This window comes from Aythya ferina (genome assembly GCF_964211825.1).
Source record: "Aythya ferina genome assembly, chromosome: 3".
Classification (NCBI taxonomy): Eukaryota; Metazoa; Chordata; class Aves; order Anseriformes; family Anatidae; genus Aythya; species Aythya ferina.
The window spans coordinates 75925252-75948541 of NC_140298.1; the positions used below are offsets into that span (position 1 = coordinate 75925252).

The following is a 23290-nucleotide window of genomic DNA, read 5'->3' on the forward strand; positions in this document are numbered from 1 at the left end:
GTTTGTTAACAATTTAGTGAAAAGAAAGGACACCCAGGTGCCATTTTTTTCAGCTGCTAAACCAGAATGGCAAGTGCTGCAGATACAGCTCCTGAGAGCCTAAAGTTTTTTTCTGGCATTTTAAATAACATGATGCAATTTCATATTAATTCTGCACCTCCTCACCTTGCAGTTGTCTATTGAATAAGTACGAAGGCTTAGGGAAAAAAAAACCACCCAAGAGCTGAGATTGTGTACGTGAGCAGAGCCATCGCAGACTGCAGAACTGGGTACCAGATACTGCAAAGATCAAGAAAACAATGGTATTGTGATAATGCCAGTTCCTGTATTAATCCAAAATGCCAGACTTTTGGGGAATATATATTACAGTGCTCTCAATGCCATTTGGTAGAAACTCACCTTTTCCTATTCTCTTTAGGTTGTTTTTTTTTTTTTTTTAAGAGACTGATTTGATAGTGGAACAGCTGCTGCTGACTTTGGCAGACATGGTAACTTCTTAACTTTCTTCTCCCTGTAAAAGACAAATCCCTGTGCTAGTAAAAAAAAAAACAAAACAAGCCTTTCCTGAAGTCTAAAAATATGATCAGGTGAAGTGAATGCAGACATTATCATCCAATTATTGTTCACAGCTATCAATTTCATACATAAAAATTTACACATGAAGTGGAGGATGGCAGACAAAGCCCCTTATATACTTTGCAAAGCATGCAAGAAAAAATACGCAACACTCACTTCAGAACGTTATAACAAAATGAGCTAGTGTATTTTATTTCGGGTAAGAGCCAAGAAATCTGACATTTTGCCCAATATGGCTTTCTTCTAAAATTAAAAAGTTGCATATACCTACAGTTGAGTCCACCAGCTACAGAAAGTTTGCTGTATGCATCTTTAATCCACAGCAGCATCACCAGAATACAGCTTTCAGTGGAGTTTTCAAGCAAAATTATAAGAAGATTTAAAATGTTCATTTAGAATATTTTATATTGTTTATATGAAAACATACAAATTTTTTCATTTATACATATACTACATATAAAACTCATTGTAATTAGCAAGTATCTTCATCTGGGTATTTACCTTTATGCATACAAGGAAAAAAAATATGTAGTTAGGGCTTCAGATGAATATTAAAGTTCAAGACCTTTGTATATGCTAACTAAAACCTTATTCAAACAACTCAAACAGATTTTCCTGCTTTTAAAAGATAAGAGATTCAGCTTAAAAATACATTCATAAAACAAAGAGACAATTTTCTCCCTGAGACTACCAGTGTGAATTACTTTGTGGTAATCTTTGAATGAAAAAATACAAAAGAGACAATGGGCTTTTTCAATATACTGCAGCAAATTTCTGGAACAACACTGGCATCATAAAAGGTGTAGATTGGAGAATCATGCTCACTAGCTGAAAAAACATGTTCATAGATTAGTTTTAAGACAAGAAAACCCTTTAATATAGACAATTGAAGGTAATTAAGTTCTCAAGATCTATATGTGTAATACGTAGAACTGGGAAAAAGTTGTGTGTTTTTTTTTTTGTAGGCTTTTTTTTTTTTCAGACATGATTTTTATCCAAAGCAGGACTTCATGCTCAAAATGTAGATTCTTGATTTATGCAGAGATACTTAGTACATAGTATTCTAAAGGTTTCAAGCATTTGTCTTTGTTAGTATTAATAAAATAAATACATAATCTGTGAATCCAGTTTCTGCTTAAATTCAATGATAAAGTTATAAAGTTTTAGATTATAACTAGAGGGCAAAATCTCAGAGGCAGAAGTTAAGAAGTCAAAACCCCTGCCCCAATGAACAGTATCTGGTTTGTTTTTATGGTCTTGTCAAAATCACTCTGCTCTGAAGGCTAGCAGCTACACTGATTTTGATTTATTTCACATTCTTCCTTTGAAATGTTAGAAAAAAGGCTTTTAAATGTTAGAAAGAGGAGAGTTTTTAAAATGCTAACATAATAGAATTGGGATGGATTAAACATATCTTGCCCAAATTGGAGAGAGAGTGAGATATATATATATTTTTCCTTTTACAATTTAAATTGTATTTATAACAACCATGCGATTTTTTCTAGGGGGGGGAAAGCCTTACCTGAAATCAAAGAAAACATTTATAGGAAAAAGGGGGAAAGCATTATGTTTGTTCTACCAAAATTTATTATGTTGTACTTACAAAGTTTAAAGGTTCTTCCATTTTAAATAAAAATAATAGTTATAATTACACACATTATATAGTACCATGTCAAGTGATTCCAACAAATATCACATGAAATACAGTGCATTTTCAAATCAGAAAGACAAATACTTTCTCATTCACAGTGTTTGACAAATTACAGGAAAGCTTGTTCACATGAGGGTTTACTTAAGGTCATGCTCTGATAAACAGTCCACGTCACGCTGTGCCACAAGAACAAATCATCTCTCAGAATGTGAAGTATCGGGCAAACCACTCCTGGCGTTGTGGATCTGGTGAAGCCACTGGTGAAGCATCAGTCTGAGGAGGGCTAAATTCATAGAAAGAAAAAAAATAATTAACCCACAACTAAACAGAGTACCAAAGTTAGGAGGAAAAAAAAAAAAAAAAGAAAAAAAAAACACACAGAAAATATAGCCTGGTTTTCCTTGGATTAATCATCAGTGTGCCTCTGGATATGATTTAATGTCTCCCTACAGAATCTGTGATCATCCACTCCATTGGAGAGCATCAGCAGCACAGACAAGTCAGTTCAGCAGCCACATTACAGGGTGGGCAAATAATACTTTGGGAAATGGAATTTAAAATCTCATAAACAGACGTGTTTTCAGAAGAATAAAAAGGGTTTTCTTGGAAAAGTGTGACTGTACAAGGTCCTCTTTTAGCATCCTTTTCCTGTGGCAAAGTTAATTTTCAGAAATATGATGCAAGCATCATATTCATAGACATGTGCTCACAGAGACTGGTTGGCAACTGAACAAAAATACAGACTGTTTTAATACTTTACACTGATCACAAGTATCACTTGCATTGTTGTTCATGCACACATTTAATATTTGATAATATGCTGGGAAAAACAAGATTTGATTCTCCTTTGAAACATTAAAATCCTTATTAAATAATCAAGAGCAAAATTAATTTGATTTAGATCTAATTATACAATTAAGCTCCTTTATCAATAAAAATCCATAATAAAAAATCCCTACTGTATTACTGGATAATACAAAGCACAAAACATTTTGGAATGGAAACTCCAGCATCACAGTCCACGAGTTCATGCACATGCATATTATAGATACCTGACCACAGTCATGCACATGACATGCACAGGAAAAAGTAAACTTACTTAACTTTTTTAAAGATTGTTTTCTTGCCATAAACTGTTTTTACTTATCTATTTTATATTCTATTATTTGTTTCCTTTTATAATAAGTAATTGCTAGGTATGTGGCCTTTCACGTTAAACCAAAAGAAAGCATCAACAGGCAGGTGTGAATTGGTAATTCTCTACATCACTTTAAGCTGCCAACTTGGAGGCAAAAGATCAGTACCTATTAAACACAGGATACAGCACTTCTTCAGTGCCTTTAATATGTGTAGCCACATAAAGCAAAACAATTAAAATGCTACCTCTAAGAAACCATTTTAAAGTTAATAATTTACTGTATAAATTTATGAATTACTTTAGACTTCAATGCTGATTTTAACTACCAGAAGCTCGGCATTAAGCACCCAAGCGTGTACGTTTCCTGTTTTGGTAGTAAAATCACCTATGAAACAGTTTGATATTGGTGGGGAAAGGGGAAACACAAAACATTCATGTAGCACAGAGAAGAGTTTTCTTACATAAAACCATCATCACGCAATACTGAATAAAAGAAATTCTGTGCTGGTATCACTTCCTAAATGACAATCAGCAAATAACACAAACATTTAGAACAATTGTTCATATATGTAAACAATTGGAAGCACATGATTCTGTTAAGGTATCTAGAGAGGTTTTCAAAGTTCAGGGTTTAGGAAAAAGTGAGAGAATACTTCATGTTTCAACAAGGTCTACAATAAAAAGGAATACTATAAAGAGGTTACAAATATTATGTAAAAATTGAAAATTCATAATAGCACTTGTACCTCTGAAAGGTTCGTAAAGCAAGTGGGATTCGGCTCAGTACAAAAGCAAAATTTTCCTGAGTTAAGAAAAGAAAAAGAAAAAAAGATTGGTGAGGCAGTGCTCACCTCAAAAACGTCTTGGGCTCTTTGGGTGGTATTGGCTGTGGCAGTGGTTTGCTGCTGTTGAACTCAATATCGTGGATGGGTGAGTTGGGAATGGGGTCCAGGCGGTTAGGATGTCCATTGCCCACTCCGCTAGATTCCAGAGCACTTAGATTGGGGACACTCACAAACCTGTTTGTTGATTTATCGTTCTTCTTCTTTTGCTGCATTAAAAATAACAAATGTAAGGAAGGTGCCAGGACAGATGAGGAGATTTGCAAATTTAGGATTTTATTTATTTATTTATTTTCTTTTTTTTTTTTTTTTTTTTTTTTGTGGTGTTATTTTTCTGGGGGTAAGAGGCAGGATAGGAAGGAGAGCAATTGGAATGGACTGGATTTTTTTTTTTTCTAATAGTAGTTTTACTGTTTACTTTGACCAGAACTGACCACCACAAATTTCACACGTTTCTAATCAAGTTGATTAAGTTATTAAGACTTAGTGTAATACTCAACAAGTACATGATTTTTAAATATCTTTCAGTATAACATGTTGCTCTATTCTAAAACACTTAAGATAGCAAGTTTTCCACCAAGATTTTCTTAAACCTTTCATCTTTACTTAATTCTTAGTATTAGTGAAACAGCTCTCCTGCCAAATATTATTACAGCAAATTTCAGTGATGAAAAAAGTACATCTCTGCAACAGGGTTCACCGTATTACCGAGGCGCATTTTTGGTCAGTAAAACTTGGAACCTAGAAAAGCAGCTACATTTCTTTAAATGCAGTTATGCCCTTACAGTAAGCATTATAGCAATCCTGCTGAAGATGAAAATAATACTGTGTGAGAGTTCAGATGCTCAAAAAAAAGCCAGGCTGGTAAACCTGCTACAGCTAACACTTCTAAACACCAGATGGCACAAGTGAACCTTCTTCCTTTCTTAATACTACTGATAGTATTCAGGGGACACAAAATACTGAAGAACTTTATTTCAATTTCACTGTTTTACTCTCCATAACACATCATACAAAGGAATGAGTATTTATCCTCTGTGCTCTTATACATTTTCATGCAGAAAAATGCTTCAAATAGTTCTCTAGGTCTTCAAAAATTACTGTGACAATCCCATGTGTGTTTTCTGACTTCTATTCAATATTCCATGTCAACAACAAAATTATTAAGAAAACACCCTATTTACAAAAATAAGATTAATCTATTCTCGTGAATTATCTATTAATTGAGTACATAATAAAAACTTTCAAAAGAAGAGCTGCTCTATTCATGGGTGGCCTACAGTTCAAATGGAGACAGTCTTGCTATTTGTTTGTTTGTACTCTTCTGTTTAGCTCCCTGCTATCTGATTTCACTACTTGACCTCTTCAAAGTTGAAAGGTGCAAATACTGCTCTGTAGGCCAGTGGTGCATGTGCTTGTCAAACTAAGAATGAAATATAATATATTGAACAGAAAGCTATACTAGAAAAAAAAAAAAAAAAGTTTTTTGTTTTGTTTTGTTTTTAAATCACAGAATCACACAGAATCACACAGAATTTCTAGGTTGGAAGAGACCTCAAGATCATCGAGTCCAACCTCTGACCTAATGCTAGCAGTCCCCACTAAACCATATCCCTAAGCTCTACATCTAAACGTAGAGGAAGGCCATCACAGAGGAAGGCCATTAGCTGTAAAAGATTAAACTAAAATCATCCTGAACACTGTACTTCCTCAGGCTGAATGGAAAAATAGTTTGCTAAAAGTAACCAAATGTATGTAGAACACACCTGCAAGGTAATAAACACTGTAATTAAAACTGTGTATAGCACACACTGTAGTTAAATCTGCACTTCACAATGGGCTCATTTCTGGACAGTGTATTTATCTATATAAATACTTTGAAAATACTGTAGTTTGTATCTTATTTTCTATAAAACTCTACACTTCCAAAGCCGTCAAATCTAGAGAATCTAAATTGTGTGTATTGTTGCTATGGAATTTATGCAAAGTATTACAAAACTGCAGATCTACCAATGAAAGACTAAACAGATCCACTGCATAAACTTGAAAAAAGCTCTAATAAATACTGCAATGGTTGTAATTTTGTATTAATATGCAAAGCATATAGTAACTCATAAATTCTGTCATTTTATTATTTCAAAGATAATGAAATTTTCAGTTTGTAATTCATTCTCCAATAACATAGCATGTGCTTTGATAAAGTAACATGTTCCACAATTCATGAAATGAGAGATCAAAATGTTCTGGAATATAAGACTGTTTCAAAGTCTTATGGATTTTAAGAGCTAGAAACATATGATAAAAGTATATGAATTTTCTCTATGGAAATCTGATGTTGAAGTACTTTTCCCAAACAATTCAGACTTCACACAAAACACAAACTTATATACTCAAGGGTTAAATTTCACGTCTTTAAAATGAAGTGGTTCAGACAAACTTCCAAAATTTTCAAACAACCTTTCACACAAAGACAAAGCATTCAGATCAGTTTGGGCCTAGCAGAGACAACACCAGGACTGCTAAGTTCCTTTATGCAGACATTCATAAGAGTTAGGTACCAGCAGGTAAGCTTGTCAGAGCTGCTGGACTCCTGACAAATGTCGGAGAGTGTCGACAATTTGTTGAGTTTGTGGAGAACTGAGAAATACTCTGATCTGATGTGAAACCGTAAGATTAGCTAAATAACACAGCCTGATCTCTTAAATGACAGAGACAGACATTCTTTTACACAGTGACATCCTATTCGTTCTGCCCAACCTGCTTCCTTGATAACCAAACAACTCGTTCTTAGGTAAAATTATTCCAATGTCAAAGAACCCTGAATTGTGCAAGAACTACATTGCTTTATTTGGTATATCTTTATTTTTTCCCATACTGTCTGTACTTGTGGCAATCTGAGTTTCTATATATAATCTTCATAACTGACATGGTTGTGAACAACATAGCCTAGAGAACTTCAGAGAGTGATTCTGCGCACTCTATATAGAGTAGATACCTACTCTATGCTCAAGTCTGTTGCAAGCTTCATTAATGAGATATCCCTTGGCTCTAACAGGAATTTAGACGCACAGTGAACATGTAGATACTAGCATGCAGACATATAAATTAAGGCATCAATACTGAACTGAATCTCAACCGAAATTTTTTTGTTACCCATTTCCTGAACGCATAAAGGATGTTTCGACTCCAACTGTTCTCTGATACCTGCGTGAGCTTGTTTAGCTCCAAAGTGGACCTCACAGCTGGGAAAAGTCCCTTCCCTTTCCATGCAGGTGAAATAACCTATGGATTATTACAAGGAAGAAGGAAATGTCAGAGGACTCATTCTTACTGCTAAAGTGATGGAAAGAGACAGAATGAAGGTACCCAACTGCAGACTATTCTTCATGTAGGAATGTTGCTGGCTTTTTAAGTGACAGGGAGGCTACTACGCCTGTTTGTACAGTAGCCTCCATTGGTTGCTGTTCACCAGGATGGAGAGAATTGGAAAAGGCTGCTACTGAAGTGTTTTTGCTCATACAGGATGCAACAGTAACTCAGAAGGTTGGAGGCTGACTTCTATCTCCTACTGCCCTTACACTCCATACCCAGTTTGTCACTCCAATTCTCCATTATTAGTCTGTCTTTTTCTACTCAGACTCATTTTATGCTCTCCTCATACTTTTCTTCTTCCTCTTTTCACCCCTATTCCTTTTCTTTAGTATCCCTGCTCCGTCTGTGTTTCTAGTGGTCTTATATCCTGAGCACCATCTGCAAAATAAATTTGTCCTTGCATTTTCCATAATAACCAATAAAAATCATTTGAAAATAAAGCTGATTAGAGAATGTTACCATTCTCTATTATATATATGCTATATATTATATATATGAGGATGTTACTATTCTCTATTATATATATTATATAGTGACATATATATATCACTATTCTCTATTATATGTATGTCCTCTGTAGGGTCACTTTTCTGTTTTGACTTCAGAGTTTTGTGAGAAGGAACTGTGTTTTATGTTATATATACATGTACATAAGAAACAAATATGTACACAAAAATCAGGAGAGACAAATGGAAACATGATGTTCCTTGTTTTAAACATGTCACTCAGTAAAAAAAAAACTGATATATGTACATACACACACACATTTCTTCTTTTTACTATATGCTAACTTTAGATTTCTTATTTCTCACTTTAGCAGTGAAGCCCATGAAACATACCTTCACCAATGGATTAATAACACCAACATTTGGGCTTGCATTAAACACTTTGTTGTAGTTAGTCTCCCTGTTAACTAGCTCCAGCTGATAGAACTTTTTGTCCTCCTAAAAAGAAGAACAAATAGAAACTTCTTTTTATGCATTCTCAATCAGTTAGTGGCCAAATCTGCCTAGAAAGTGATCTCAAATAAATTTATGCTTACATTTTTTAAAGGAACTGATATTTCTAAAAACTACATTTCATGTTTTGTATATTATTATATGTAAATACTAAATAATTTCTATTTATGCAGTTCTGTTGTATATGTTGTAAGAGAGTGAGTATAGCTCATTGGATTATGCACTGGTAAGGATACAGTATAGTTGACTTCTGATCTCTAGTTACTTTGAACTTTCCTCATTCCTTCTTGCTTCTGAATTAGGATCTAATCAGACTAATCTGAGCAAGGCTGCTGAAGTGTGAGTTTGAGAAACTCAGTGCATCAGGAAATTGGAAACCTTCTTAAAAAGCTCATAGAAGAGACCATTTCTTATTTGGCTTACATTGCTCACTTCTTATTCCAAGATTGCAAATAGGATATGTCTGATCAAGGTCATACTGCAATATTTTTTGTAATAACGTATTATGCTTGATTGTACAAAACTCTTTGCATCTAATTAGTTTTACTATTATGAGGCACTGGAACCACAGGAATAATGTATTAAAGAACACAAATACATGCTATCAGCATTGGCTCTTTAATGAATTTTGTACACTTCATATTAGATTAACATTTATGCCTGTCAAGATATTAAACCAAGAGAGCATAAAAGTCTTACAATCAATTTCTTTATGAGTTGGTCCCGCTCTGCAATTAGGTCTTTCAGTTCTGAGATAAGCTGCAAGTCTTCTGGTCTCGATTCTCTGTTTTTATATTTTTCTTCCATTTCTTCTAAACTTTATAGGAAAGAAAAATACCCCCTTTAGTCTGATCCAGTGTTAAATGATGAGTGAATAAAGTCAAAACTTTGATTTGTATAAAAGAGATTTCAAAGAATAAAAACAGAAGATCATTTTCTTTTCTCTTTGAAGTTAGTTAATTCTATATTAACACTGAGCTTTGTCTAGTTAAAATAAATAAATAAATAAATAATCTTTGCTACAGTAAGTGAAATTTTGTGCAAAATTCTAAAATCCTAACATCCCTCTTGTACATGCAGTATTAGTTCTTTGAAAAGAGGCCTCTTGGAAGCCAGACTGAAAACAAGGCACTCAAAAAAAAAAAAAAAAAAGTGGACAGTAGAACTACAGCAGACATAGCTGAGACTGGTTATAACATATAATAAAAGAACTACATTGCTTTATATTTAATAATAATGTAAATTTTAAAAGCTGGCAATTGACTTTCTTAGTGAATAAACCAAACAATATCATTTTTCTTTTAATAGGTGACTACTCTGAATAAAGACGCATGCTTATAATACTGGATGCTGGCACCATCTTCCTCAGTTCAAGTGGAACATAATGGGACAAAGATATCCAAGAACACCGAAGACTAACAGGTAACTAACTCCTCTCCACAAAAGCAACTTAGTACCATTAGAGTTGAAATAAAGGAATGAGCTGCAAAAGAAAAGCAATAAAACCTGGATATTAGGATATGTGAATTAAAAGAAATGCCACAATTGATAAATGCTTGAAAAAAAAAAAAAAGGAAGAAATCTGAAATGCCTAGTGGGAAAGCATTAAAGGAGAGAAGTGAAATAAGCCAACCGAGAGGGGAATCGTGCAAGTAACTGCATAAATCTCCTTGTTTCTTTTTAAAGAACAAGTTTTGAAGACACACAATAATTTCAAATGTCTGTGTATCTGTGAAACAGACACAATGTTCATGATGCTAAACATAGTTCTAAAGGAAACTACTCAAATACTTGTCTCACATATTCAGCATTCATATAGATCAGAGTACCAAGTTTCAGAAGAGATCCAGGTGAAAAAAATATTCCTAAGGAAAAAACTATGAATTTAAGGTGTCTTAGCTCAAACTTAATTCCACAAGTAAATTTGACTTTGTGTTGCAAATGAAAAAACAGTGCATATTAAATTATAGCCTTCAAACAACCTGTAAATAACTTGAGGAGATTATGTAATCTATTTATATAAAACATTACAAATATGAGCAACATGACTGTTTTTATTTGCAGAAAATGCCTTTGACTCAGCAGAACAGCAATATGCTCTGCTGGCTTAATTTCCGTGTATACATTTTATGCTAGGTTAAGCTATTGCATACAGATCCCCAGAGTATAATACATAGTTATGCACAGCTGTCATTTTACTTTCAGATATTCAGAGAACTGTGCATGCGTATGATTACGAGGGAATAAGAACTAGATTTTTATACTCGATTATTGACACTCTTGGAGTGCTCATATTGTTAAGACAGAATTAGATGCATTTAGGTTTTACTGTCCATTATTAGTTGTTATTTACTTAGAGGAATTTCCTATCATATAGTTAGAACCAGTTATTCTCTCTGCCATACAATTTGTGCTGCACATACAAATCCCTCGGTGACCACTTTGTGTCAGGAAGCTCTCAATGCCCTATGGAGCGTTAGCAAGAAACATTGGGTTGCAGACCAAATGGGCTACATCACAGACACAGATAAAGAATGAAGATCATGGAAGACAAGAAAACTCTGGCTAGACAACATATTACCACACCACTCCTGCTCTGACATAGTCTAACCCCAGGTGACATTTTGACTCAGAAACATCATAAGTATTCTATTAAACTTGTATAATCTATTTCAGACACTAATTTTCCTAGGTTTCCTAGCAAACCTGAAGCTGTTTGCAACACTAATTTGGTATAATCAAGCTTCTAAATAGCTAATATTGTACTTATTGTACTAGTTTTAAACTTGCTGAAGAAACTTTTGTATTCTCAAAAATATGCATTAATGTTTGAGAAAAAAATATTTTATTTTTTTTAAGAACAGCACATATTTAATATCTTTCCTCCTTGAAAATTTTTGGTCTCAAATCACTAACAATTATCTTGGTTAATTCCCCTAAGGCTTACAACAATTGTGTTGTCCAACAAATACAGCAATAGGCCTCATATTTCAGTAAGGTTTTTGTACTGTTGCACCTCTGCAGTATCTTCAGTGACTTATGGACACCAGAATGAACTAATGTTGACTCAAATGCAGCTACATACAAACTTTTTAATGCAACAAAACTTACGAAACTTGTAAAGCTGAATTAATTTCCTTGAGCAGCTCTTGGGTCTTATTAAAATCTGCCAGCATACTTTGTTTCTCTCTGATGTGATCTGCTGCCAAGACATCCAGCTCTTTCTCATGTTTCTTGCTTAAATCTTGCTCATGCATCCTGTTTAATTTATTTTTTGTTAAAAAAAGAGTTATTCTATAATCAGACTGATTTGTTCATCATGAATTTCTGCCATGCTTTTAACGGCTTTTACAAAATACCAGACAACACAGAAAGGAATTATTCTTCAAAACCCACTACTTACTGTCCTCCAATCTTCTAGCTTATTTCATTGAATATGCGTCTCCTTTAATGCTTTTTTATTTTTTAATAAACAAGCATAATGAATTTTTTTAAAAAAAAACAACCACACTTGAGCAGACTGTTGTTAAAATATGCCAAAGTGTGTAACTGAAATGCAGCTTAACTGTATGGTAATATTCACTAACTGTACCAGTAATGGGCACAGCTTCTTATGAAGAAAACTAAATGGTATATACTGCCCCTTGATTAAAAGGATAAATTAAAAGCTGCAAATGATAAAATATTTTAAGTAAAACAATATGTGAGACAATAAGTGTTTGAGTTCAGAATGGAAAAATTCATACCTGATCTGTTGGTTAGATTCACTGCGTATTCTAAGAACTTCTTTCCCTTTAAACTCTAGTTCCTTGGTCAATGCACTTATATTGTCATGAAGATGCAGAATCTCTTTGTCCAGTTCAGCTATATGATGGTCTCGATGTCTCAGTTCATCTTGGAGGTCTGATATTCGGCATAAAAATTCTTTCTCCTATGACATAAGTAGCAGCAGCAAAAACTATTTAGACTTGCCTCTCAAAAGCACGATACTTGTTTTCAGAAGACAACAGCTAAGCAGAATTTTTTGTTCAATATATTTTTTCTTTTTCTTTTTTTTTTTTTTATGCTGACACAAATTACAATTAAAACTTAAGAGTTTTTTTTTTTTTTTTTTTCTTGTGTGCAAGTACAGCTAACAATGTAATCAAAGTTATGTAACAAGTAAACATTTGTGAGAGAATTTAAAGCATTGTCATTGCCTGATAAAGTTTGTGTATTTCACTACATTTTCCTTTTGCCCATACATACAACAACAAAAACAACTACTACAAAGAACTATGGGATTGGGAATTTAGGAATTTCTACCTCTTGAACATACAATGTGGGGAAGCTGAAGGAAAATCATATCTGTTTTTCCCCTCACAACCCCATACAATGGGATGAAATAGTGTAAGATGTATGCACTGTGCCCATAAACACTATAATTCAGAAGTCTCTTCTCTAATGCACATACAAATACAAGGGTCAGAAATATCTCACAGCACAATACACGTCGTACAGCCCATCTATGTAAATGTTTGCACTTACATGTGTTGGTTTTTGGTTTGTTGTAATTTCTTAGTATAAAATATCACTTAAAATGCCCCTAATGTGTGGTTTTAGTTTATATAATATTTACTTTGTGTCCAATAAATCAATAAAAGTCATTCTTTTCGCTTAAGAAATTCCAATCCAGTTAACATCTGGAAAACTTATCTGGATCCAATCCCAATGGTTTTGATAACGTTTACAACCAGTTTGCAAAGAATAAAATAAACCTTTTTCAGGGTTTTCCATTCCCATCTATCCCACTTCTTACAGTTGCACAATAATTAATATCATAATAATAAAAACCTTGCTTTTTGTGCAAATAGAATAAAAGCAAAGATTTTGAAGTAGTTTTATGTATAATTGTGTTTTGTGCCTTTATGCACCCAGGAAACACAAACATATCCTAATGCACAAATATTATTGTATATCCTTAAAAACAGAGTTTTAAAAATAACTCTCTTCCTCCCCATAGAAAGCCTATATTAAAGATATATGAAAAAAAAAAAAGGAAAATAAAAAAGTTATGAAAAGTTATTTAAGAAAAATGTTATGTCCACATATTTAAATATTTCAAAAATTAGCAAATAAAATCATCCCATTCTCATGTCTCTGCATCTTGTTCATCTGACCCTGTAAAGTGATAGGCATCCCAATGCATGAAAAAACAAGTGATTGCTTTGCCTTCAGTATAGCTGAAGTATGTACCTAACTGCTTACTGTGCTGAAGTCAAAAGTACAAGGCATTTGGTTGGATCAAACACATGCTCTTAAATTTTAATTTGGTTTCTTACATCCTCCTTGGGTGTCTCTAAGCTTAAACAGGACATTGAAACTACATCCTATTAAATACTCCATGTTTTCTTTCATTGTTGCTGACAGCACCACATTTTTGCCTGTAGTGATCATGCTTTCAAACCCACAAGGACACAAGGAACATGGGAGGGAAAAATAAATAAATAAAAAAGGCTCATCCTTGAATGTCATGCTGTAAAGGCTATATCCAATCAAACATTTCCTCTATTAACCTACTTGTAAGTCACTCCACTTCGCTGGTACTGGACTATTAGTAAGTGAATCCTGAAAAGCCTATTCTGTATGCAGATGAAGAAATTTCTTTGTTCTCTACTTTTCAGGAGTCTGTCTTCCTTTCAAATAGAGATGAAGCTTTAAATTTTAGTTTCTAGTGGAAAAACTGATTCTGTATAACATGAAAAATTAAAGATATAAGTGAAAGAATCACTTGGTTGATGAAAACAATTGTAATCCTTACTAGCTTTAGGAGTTTTGTTTTTACATATGAATTTGTTAGGTCTTCTCTACTTTCTTCAGAAGCTAATTTATCTTTTCCAGTTTGGTGCTGAAAATAAAAGATACTGAGCTACATTTTTGTTTGAAGCAATAATTTGACACCATATCACTTTGGTGTTGGAGAGAAGTAGTTTTTTTTGTTTGTTTGTTTGTTGTTGTTTTTTTTTTCTTTTTAAGTCCTGCTGGCCACTGAGGACAAGTAGAATTTTGCAGGAATCAGCACTTTCCCCCCAAGGCAAGTCAGTTTGCTCCAAGATGGCTGCACAACTCTAAATGGAAACTGCCTTGATATGACAGCCTTTACTAAGCTTCTAAAGAAGTTTGCTGAAGGAAGAAAAAGCTAAGCAAAAAAATTTAGGTTAACTGGTAGGGATGCATTACCTGCTGGTGCTGGCTGACTTTCAAAGAGTAAATTCCTCCTTACATTTCCACAACAGTTATTGCCTCCAGCTAATAGAAAACAAACACTGATTATTTTACAACAAGTTGCCAGCAATGCCTCCTACCTGTCTTCTGCCAAGTTCTATGCTTCTTTCAAGCTCCATTTTGGCAGCTACCAGTTCCTGTTGATGGTTGTGCCTTAGTTGGTCAATTGCTGCTGCATGTTGATGATTTAGCTCTGAGCGCAAGGAAGCTAGTTACCGTGAACAAAAAGAAAAGCTTATTTTGCAAATATTTACTCTTAATTAACAATAACAGTCCAGCTCCTTCAAGTAGTGCCACTGACCTAACACACACTGCTTATATTAGCCACATGAAACTTCTGTTGAATAGGCTGAACGCATTCGAGCTCCACAGCCACGAAGGTTTAGACAGACTTGGATTTATTCAATATTAAAATACGAGCTACTAGAATATACCTTAGAACGATGGTTTCTGTATCCCTTCTTCAAAAGCATGGCCTATTATGTAAAAGTATTTATAGCCGGATTTGAAAATGGGATCAACTTTTCCAAATGTGAGTACTTGAGTATTCATTTTTGCAAATGGGTTTTATATGTGCATATTCAACCATCTATACATACACACGTTGGAAGCTTCTGCAGAAGGAAACTGATGAGACCATTTTAAAGAACAAGTCTCTAAATGAAATCTATCATGAATTCTTATTTGTGCGTGCCACTGTTCCTTCTGGTATTTTAATAAAATCTCCCTAACTACAGTGCCTTGGGCACCTCATGATCTTAACTATGTTTGCTCTCCTGATACTACCGAAGGTGGGGAATGATTCATTCTTATTCCAGTTTTACAGAGGGGAAAGAAAACGAGAGATGAAGTGTCTTCCCTTAGAAGAAGTCTGTTGTAGAACAGGAATTCCCCTTTCTTCAGGCAAAGTCAAGACCTTACCCATTAGATTATTTGTCCTTTGGACTACATTTCACTTATATTTTTCTTCTAATACTTACCTTTTCAATTTTGTGTGAGAATTAGTTATTAAATACAAATAGCGTCACTGATTATGATAACAAGTTTGTCAGTATTAAGAGGAAAGAACTTTTCTCCACTGATATTTTAATTATCTGTCACCGACATTCCATATGCCAGATTATTACTACTTCTGTATTAAAATTTTCCTGATGTCATTCACTCTCGTGTTAAATGTTCCTTGTCATTAATTTATATCTTTCAAATATTTCATTATTCTTGTATATTTTCTTATACCTCCATAATTACTGTCCACTTCTTTTTATATTTTCAGTGTTCTTGTTTACCAGATTTTGTGACTTGCATTTTTCTCCGTCACAGATTAAATCAGATTAAAAGCGAGATTTATGTTTTTTCTAGATTTTAAGAGAATTATTTCCTCTACCTTAGTGACATCCTTGGCTAGATGCATGCTAAGCTTTTACTGTCAATTGGAAGTGAGGATGAAATGATGTTTTTCAGCTGCAACACTTGCCTTTCTACTTAGGAATCATTCTGTTTTAGAAAAAATCACTTTGCATCAGCTTCCCCTGCACTTTACATAATTTTGATATAATCCTCAACTCAACTTTCTCATTCAGTTCATGTATTTTTAAAATTCTTGTATTTATAAAATCCCATATTTATTAAATTATCATTTTGCTGCTATGATACGTCAGCTACCTTTTAAAAACATTTTGAGACGAGCAGTATTCCAACAATTCACAGACAGAGGATGCATAATCAGACTCCATCTAAATTCCTACATGAGCGTGACTTATTAGGCATCTCAGAATATGAAAAGTTTTGAAAGATAGAGCATAACAATGACCATACTGTCATAGACCAAAGGTCTACCTTGTCCCGAATACAACAGCAGATCCCTAAAGAAAAGCTCGAGCATAGGCAAGCATGTAATGACACTGCCTGAAAATACATTTCTAGTCACCAACAATTTAGATCTCAGGGACCTTTCCAAATCAAAGGTTTGTCTTATTTTTAATAGCCCTCAATATATTTTTTTTCCCCACAAAATTGTCCAGTTCATTCTGAAAGCACTTTAAAATGTCCTCTGGTATAGAATTCTACAGGTCCATTCCACATTGTATGAAAAAGTACATTATTTTGTTTTAACTTTTGCTAGGTTTATTGAATAGCTCCACTTCTCAATTGGAGAACCAACAAATTAAACAGAATGATCACTCTTCATTTACTCACTGAAAATTGGTTTCAGCTCCACAGAACAGACACAGTGTGTGTAGCCACCCAGTGCTGCTTTAACTGGGAAAGAACTGCTCTGTGCAGTAAACTGTTATACAAGAGAGAGGCACCAGCACCATCATCCTGAATAGAACTGCCTGTGGGTTCTGTGCTTTCTGAGCAATATCTACCCAAGTAAATTATAACAGGAGCTTGCCTGTCAATACTGGGGGTGGAAGGCCGTCTCAGAGACCCTTGAGTGTGAGAATCTGCTTTGTAGGTAGGCTCAGGCAGGTAACAGTCATTGAACTGCTCACCTCTGCTCAGATAGAAGGCACTTCTACAAATACATGTACAAACAGCATTTTTGGCACTAACTAAACTTTGCAAACAAACCTGAAACGTGTTTTTTTTTTTCTCTCTCTCCTTTTTTTTTTTTTTTTTTTTTTTTTTTTTTTTTTTTTTTTCTCCTGTCTCCTCTCAAGAGATGGAGAGTTTAGTGTTTTGGAAACTATACTTCTCGGGACTGTAGTTCTGGATTTCAGTGTCTCACAGTTTCACTTAAATTAAGCTTCAACTCTTCATACACTTCGTGACTACAGACCTACATTTACAAAGGACTTATCTGTGAGAGGCGACTGCAAGTAATAATGTGACAGAGGATACAAAGTTATGCTTCTATGGCTACAAAGGACAGTGGTTGAAATACTGATGCAGAAACTAAATACCATCCAGATAAAACAATTACTCCTATTTGGTGGGAGTTCTCCTAAATACATTCTTCAGAAATCTTCTCCAGACAGTAAAATGATGTTAACTGGTCAAAACTAACCACAGTGTAAGTCCACTCCAAATAGTGGGTCAGGGACTGCAAACAAAAACAGACAAGAGTCCAAATTTGATGAGTTCCAACGTCTAGCTGAAACTTCTCTAACTACAGGATGTCTCCTTTCTTATTTTCTGGTAGAAAGACGGAGCTAAATGAAGTGGAACAGATGCTCAGGTGGTACAAGAAGATAGAGTTCTGGGAACAGAGACACTGACATGAGGGAAATTTTATTCAGATGTGCATTGTACAAGATAAGATGTTCGTTTTCTCAGAGGAGATATGTTCGTACCTCACCACAAAAAAAAACCACTGCATTCCCAGTGATAACTTCCTGACACATAACATGGACAAAGAAAGCAGGGGTTAGATAGAAAACATCAGTGAAATGTCACAGCCCTTAGAAAAACATTTATTTCAACATATATTTAACTATTTGTTTTAAGGCTTATATCTACCATTTTTGGCTGCTGTTAACAAATAAAAAAGACATGCATGTCTTTTTTATTGTAGCTCTTTCTCTGCATTGTTTCTAAAATTTGACTTTTCCTTCCTGTCTGAAAAGAAAATCCCTTCTGTGTACTTATCTCCTGCTTGGAGTGATGCAATTTATCTTTACTTTTTTGTTTGTTTGTTTGTTTGTTTTTTTCATGCTACCCTTGTAATTTCTACATTCCAGACTTCCAAAATGCCTCAACAGACATCCTCCTTGTCTTCTCTTCTGCATTTCCTGCTTCCATACTACCTTGTACTGCAGTCTTCTTGCCTTTGACATCAATGCCAGGTATCAGGCCACTCTTTCTACTTCTGTGAAGTTTCTTTCTGGAATTCCTCAATCCTCACCATTTTGTGTTATACCACTGTCAGTATTCTTTAAACCTTACCACTCACAGACATTTGTTTTCCTCCATAAAACCTTCTTTTACATGTGAAATTCTTGAAGTCTGTCTACCAAGACATCTTCCTTGCCTCATTCCAATTCCGTTCCAAAACTGACTTGTGCTCTTTTTGTCAGCAGAAAAAGTGTGCTTGTGTGTGTGTGTGGGGGTTGCTTGAATTTTAGATCCAGCAAAAACACAAAACTGTGAAGTATCCAAGTGTTGTGGAGTAGAAGCATGTTATCTCTGTCCTTTCTATAATTATCACATTATCTCATCTATCTATATGCATCTATCTTGCATATACTAGATTGAGATTATGCGTTCAAAGATCACAATTTGCTTGTGAAAAAATGCTTCCTTTTTCAAACACAAAAAATTGACATTTCATCTCATTATTAAGAAAATAAACAAGGAACAAACTCTTATAAAACTCTCATAAGTTTTCTTATGTTTTGTCTTATTTGTTGTTTCACATTCCTTAAACTGGCTGAAGTATTGCATCTTATAGCTTGAACCCTTCCTGCAGTACAAAATACAATCTAACCTGTAATTCAATGTATCAGTGTATTACCTGACTCAAATATTTATTTCCTATAGAGACAGAGTGCTAGGGATCATACTCCTAAAATCAATACACAAAGAAATCTAAGCAACTACCCTGCTGCTTCTATTCTATACTCTGTTAATTTCCAAAATATTCATTATGAAATTTCATTGCTTACTTCTTCCAAAAAAATTAAGAGTATGATTCTTGAAAGTGAACAATTTTGACTTACCTGTTAAAGCTTATACTGATTTTAAGAGGAACAATTAGGTCAAATTTGAACGACACCCAGATACACTACAGTGTTACAATACACATATGTACGTGTGTTTGTGTGCGTGCGCACACACATGTAGACTTGTATGAGTAGAAATGTTGGTTTTGGACCCATCTGCAAATTTGAAGACAGTGTACCTAACATAGCTTTTCCTTCATCCTCCAGCTCAAATCGTAGAGTCTGAAGTTCCTGTTCCATCTCCAATTTGAAACCTTCCATGGCTTGTTTGTGTGTTTCTTTGAGTGCCTGAAGTTCTTCTGAATGCTTTTGTTGTAAACGTTCTTCTAATGCCTATGAAATACAAATGAACAAGATTAATTCTATAGCAGCCTAGGGAATTATAAAATATTAAACAACTGGCAGCAAAACAAACAAACAAAAACAAAAACAGGCACTGGCATACTCTAGAAATTACTAAAAAAAGCACAGATATTGCTCATAGTTTCTTCTCTCACTACGTTGTCCTGCTACTATAATTTTTCAAGGTCTGCTGGTTATCAAGATTACCTGTGTTCAAAACAACTGTTCTGCTCACAGTTAGAAAACTTTAAAAACAAAAATAACAACAAAGAAACTATGTTTGTTTTTTTTTTTTTTTAAAACTATGTTTACATGTTTATATTAGCTAACAATTAGACTAGACAGATCCATAGATGGGTCTACTGTACACATAAGACTTTTGGGAGTGTTTGCTCCCCAGTAACACCCATTTTTACTCCCCATTAATGTGTACTAAGCATAATGCTCCTGGAGTACATCGTCTTGTTTCATTTTGAACACAGTGAATGGAGCAAGTGCTCCAAGACCATTCTATGATGTGAACCAAGTATGTGGGGACAACTGGTATATTCATTGAAAAGGTACACCTCAGATTTGAACTGAAAAAAGACAAAACCATAAAGACACAAACCCTATTTAAGTACAATGCCTTGTCAACACTTCTATTTTAAAGCAGGTTTAGTCGGGGTTTAAACAAAGTATCTTAGGCATGACATTATTCTAGATGTAAAAACTATCTTACAAGTTGCAAAACAGTTTATACAAATTGTTAACACAATGAAAATTTAGAATACATTACAAAAGGAGTAAATCAACAGGAAATATCAGAAAACACATAAAATTGGGTAAATATAATGGAGAAAAGACACCTCTTCCAAATCAAACCTGGAATATAATCTTATAGATGACCATCTCAAACTACTGTTAAGAAATGTGTGTTGGTAATTATTTTATATATATATATATATATATATATATATATATATACACACACACACAATACATATATATATATGTGACTGCATACATGAGTATTTATGAGCATATATATATATACACAAATACCAACATGCTGCTAGAGTATAAAGCAAGATGTGAAATAATGCTAGTATAAGAAATGACTTTCAATGTCTTAATCAGATTTAACTAGATAAAAATGTTACTATAAAATACAACATCTGAAAAGCAAATTCAGTAGTTATGCAAATAGTTTTACTAGACTAGTTTTTAGTCTTTAGTATTTCCCTCTCAGTACATAACATTTTCTACATAATAGAGAATACCCATATGAACATGCCTTTTGTTCTTGCTCTTTTGTTTCTTCCATATTTTGAAAGGCAAGGATATGGGCCTCCTGAAGTGACTTATGCCTTTGCTGATGCTCTTCTTCTAATTCCTGCATCTCCTGAGTCATCCTCTGTCGCTCCTGACTGAACTGGGCTTGTAGCTGTTGCAAAGAGCTCTGTGACTGGGAAAGCTGCATCTCCAGATTCTGCTTCAGCAAGGAGATCTAACCCACAGAACAGCAAATACCAATTAGTCATTAATAGTAAAACAAATTCCCAGAAACATTCAAAAGAAGAAAACACTTGAAAGTTAAACAGAACAATAAGAGGGACAAGCAATGTCATCCATCCATTGAATTTCTCGTTAAAGTTATACCTCAGGAATGTAATCATTACATGTAGATAGCTTTTTTGTAAGGGTTCTCACATTTGTAAGTTGATACTACAGCACTAGCTACATGATTGTTCATGGCTGAATCATCAAAATTTACTTCTAGGTTTTGTGCAAAGATCAATAGAAATGACACTATCAAAGTCCGAGATTAAATGTTTGATTGTTAAAATAAGCTGCTCTTCAGATGAAGATCACATCAATTCTGTATGGAAAATCCTGCAGTTGATAGGGGAGGATAGCCTGTGCCATCGAGATTGATGGATTTTTATATCTTTTGATACTGTATGGTCCTATCTTACTGGTAGTTTTCTGATTTAAAAAGAAATGGTAGCATTTAACTACTACATGAAAAGCAAAATGTTGCACTTGATAGATCTTTTTTCCATTGTTGTTGTTGGCTCAGTAATGATATGAGAGTGATTTTTTCTGCTCATTTTCAACTAATGCCAAAGCAGTTTGAGTCACAAGTACTCATCTTAGAAATACCTGATATTACAGATGCTTTTCACCCAACAAGTATCTTAATACATTTGAATACACTGCACTCCTTGAAAAAGTTCCATTTTCTTCTTGTGATAATGTTATATACTTGGTTCTTCACATCAGAGAGCATCTTTCCAGACTGAAAATACTAAATCTCTATTTCCTTTGGAGGCAAACAACAGAGATACACTCTCCAATTCTGAAAACAACGTTTTACAAAAAAAGAATTTTGTTGCAATGACTCAAAGGAAGGAAAAATAAAATTGTCACATGACAAAAGATTTAAATTAATAAGGATATTTTACAAGCTTCAGAGCATTACATAGAATTTAATTAGAATTGAAAAGTCTGATAGTGTCATTTGATTCAGCATCTTACAGTTAATTTTGACAAATTAATTAAGACATTGCACATCAATTTATTGATTTACAGAACATTAAAACCCACCACTTAACATAAAATTAATAGCAGCATACCAGGGACAACTTGCAGCATGAACATTGTTATTGAACATGTTTTATTTTTCAGAAGGACATAGCTTAAGCAGATTTGAAAGAAAGAAGCTACACTTAAAGTAAAATTAGCACTAAAACAAAACAAGCAAATTAATTTGAATGAAATGACCACGGCTAGTTGCACTTAAAAATCACCAGGTCTTTGTTTCTGGGGATATATACACTAGCTTCCATGCAACCTATATCAACAGTATTTTACTTCAAATAATGCTGAATTTCTAAGTGAAGAACTATGCAAAGGCCTACACTGCATTCTGTAATCTGAACTATACACGCAAAACCTTCTACTGGCTACATTAAATATAAATGTGACATACAAATCGCATAGTCAGAGGTTTGACTCCAGAGGTCACACTCCAGAAATGGCCAACCCTGGTTACCCAGGCTAAGACATAAAAGTAGGGATCATAACTCTAAAATCTACTAGCATCTACTAGATGCTATTTCTTAAACCTCAAGATGTATTTTTGGACAAATTCACGGCAGAAAGATCCATTAAATACAACTGCTATCTGAATCAATGTAAGCTTTTAGGAACCACAAAAACCTGTGGTAATTCCCACATTTCAGTAGACATGCATATTACACCTGTAATAGAAAGAAATTGGAAGTTCCTTTTTTCATTTATTCTACTAATCTTTCTGTAGATTTCCATCATATCCCTCCTTACTTTCTTTTCTAGACAGAACAGTTTTGGCTTACTGAGTCACACCTTGTATGAAAGCTATTTCATAGCTATCATCATATTTGTCCTACTTTTGCCTCTTTTCTACTATTTCTTTTTCAGATTAGGTGTCCAGAAGGTAAGGTACTTAAGATGAAGGT

General features: G+C 34.1%; 1 protein-coding gene across 16 annotated transcripts in view; it reads right to left on the reverse strand.

Annotated features, from left to right (window-relative positions):
* Window positions 1-737: 737 nt before the first annotated feature.
* FAM184A (family with sequence similarity 184 member A) overlaps window positions 738-23290 on the reverse strand; it is a 76853-nt gene continuing 54300 nt past the window's right edge. For 3 of the 16 annotated variants that reach the window (XM_084513221.1, XM_084513215.1, XM_084513222.1), the window contains 10 exons: window positions 21085-21297; window positions 19646-19799; window positions 14883-15010; window positions 12285-12469; window positions 11650-11796; window positions 9238-9355; window positions 8419-8523; window positions 7412-7489; window positions 4217-4416; window positions 738-2510 (listed from right to left, as the gene is read on the reverse strand). In XM_084513221.1, the coding sequence (XP_084369347.1) occupies window positions 2429-2510; window positions 4217-4416; window positions 7412-7489; window positions 8419-8523; window positions 9238-9355; window positions 11650-11796; window positions 12285-12469; window positions 14883-15010; window positions 19646-19799; window positions 21085-21297 (1410 nt within the window). In that variant the 3' untranslated portion in view covers window positions 738-2428. The other 13 variants (XM_084513224.1, XM_084513223.1, XM_084513225.1 and 10 more) reach the window with 11 other exon arrangements.